We start from the raw sequence: 482 nt of genomic DNA, 5'->3' as shown, positions 1-482 counted from the left end.
CAGGAAATGGCAATGGTCCACCGGGCTCAGGCAACGGGAATGGACCATCGTGGCCAGGCAATGGCAGTGGACCATCGTGGCCAGGCAATGGGAATGGACCACCGGGACCAGGCAATGGCAATGGGCCATCGGGACCAGGCAATGGGAATGGACCATCGGGCCCAGGGAATGGGAATGGACCATCGGGTCCAGGAGGTGGTGGTCCATCGGGTCCAGGCGGTGGTGGACCACCTGGTCCACCTGGTCCAGGAGGCGGTGGACCACACAGACCAGGAGGCGGTGGACCACATAGACCACATAGACCACATAGACCACATAGACCTGGAGGCGGTGGACCACATAGACCTGGAGGTGGTGGTACAGAACCCCCCTGGGACTATCCTCTCTGGTTTCCTCCCTGGTGGCTCCCTAGACCTGGGGGCCGCCCCCCATGGGGCCGGCCCCCCTTTGGTCCTGGGGGTCGTCCCCCCTATGGCCCAGGG

At 64.3% G+C, this 482-nt stretch overlaps 1 protein-coding gene across 1 annotated transcript in view; it reads left to right on the top strand.

Moving 5' to 3' along the window:
• Positions 1 to 60: 60 nt before the first annotated feature.
• EMH_0000270 (uncharacterized protein) overlaps positions 61 to 482 on the top strand; it is a gene marked incomplete at both ends in the record, with an annotated part of 731 nt that continues 309 nt past the window's right edge. Inside the window, one exon of the mRNA XM_013494696.1 lies at positions 61 to 400. Coding sequence (XP_013350150.1) covers positions 61 to 400 — 340 coding nt within the window. The remainder of the gene's footprint in view (positions 401 to 482) is intronic.

Source organism: Eimeria mitis, genomic scaffold, assembly GCF_000499745.2.
Source record: "Eimeria mitis Houghton genomic scaffold, Emh_scaff12516, whole genome shotgun sequence".
Lineage (NCBI taxonomy): Eukaryota > Apicomplexa > Conoidasida > Eucoccidiorida > Eimeriidae > Eimeria > Eimeria mitis.
Note: the sequence above shows the minus strand (reverse complement) of the source record. Positions and strands in the feature narration are given on the sequence as shown.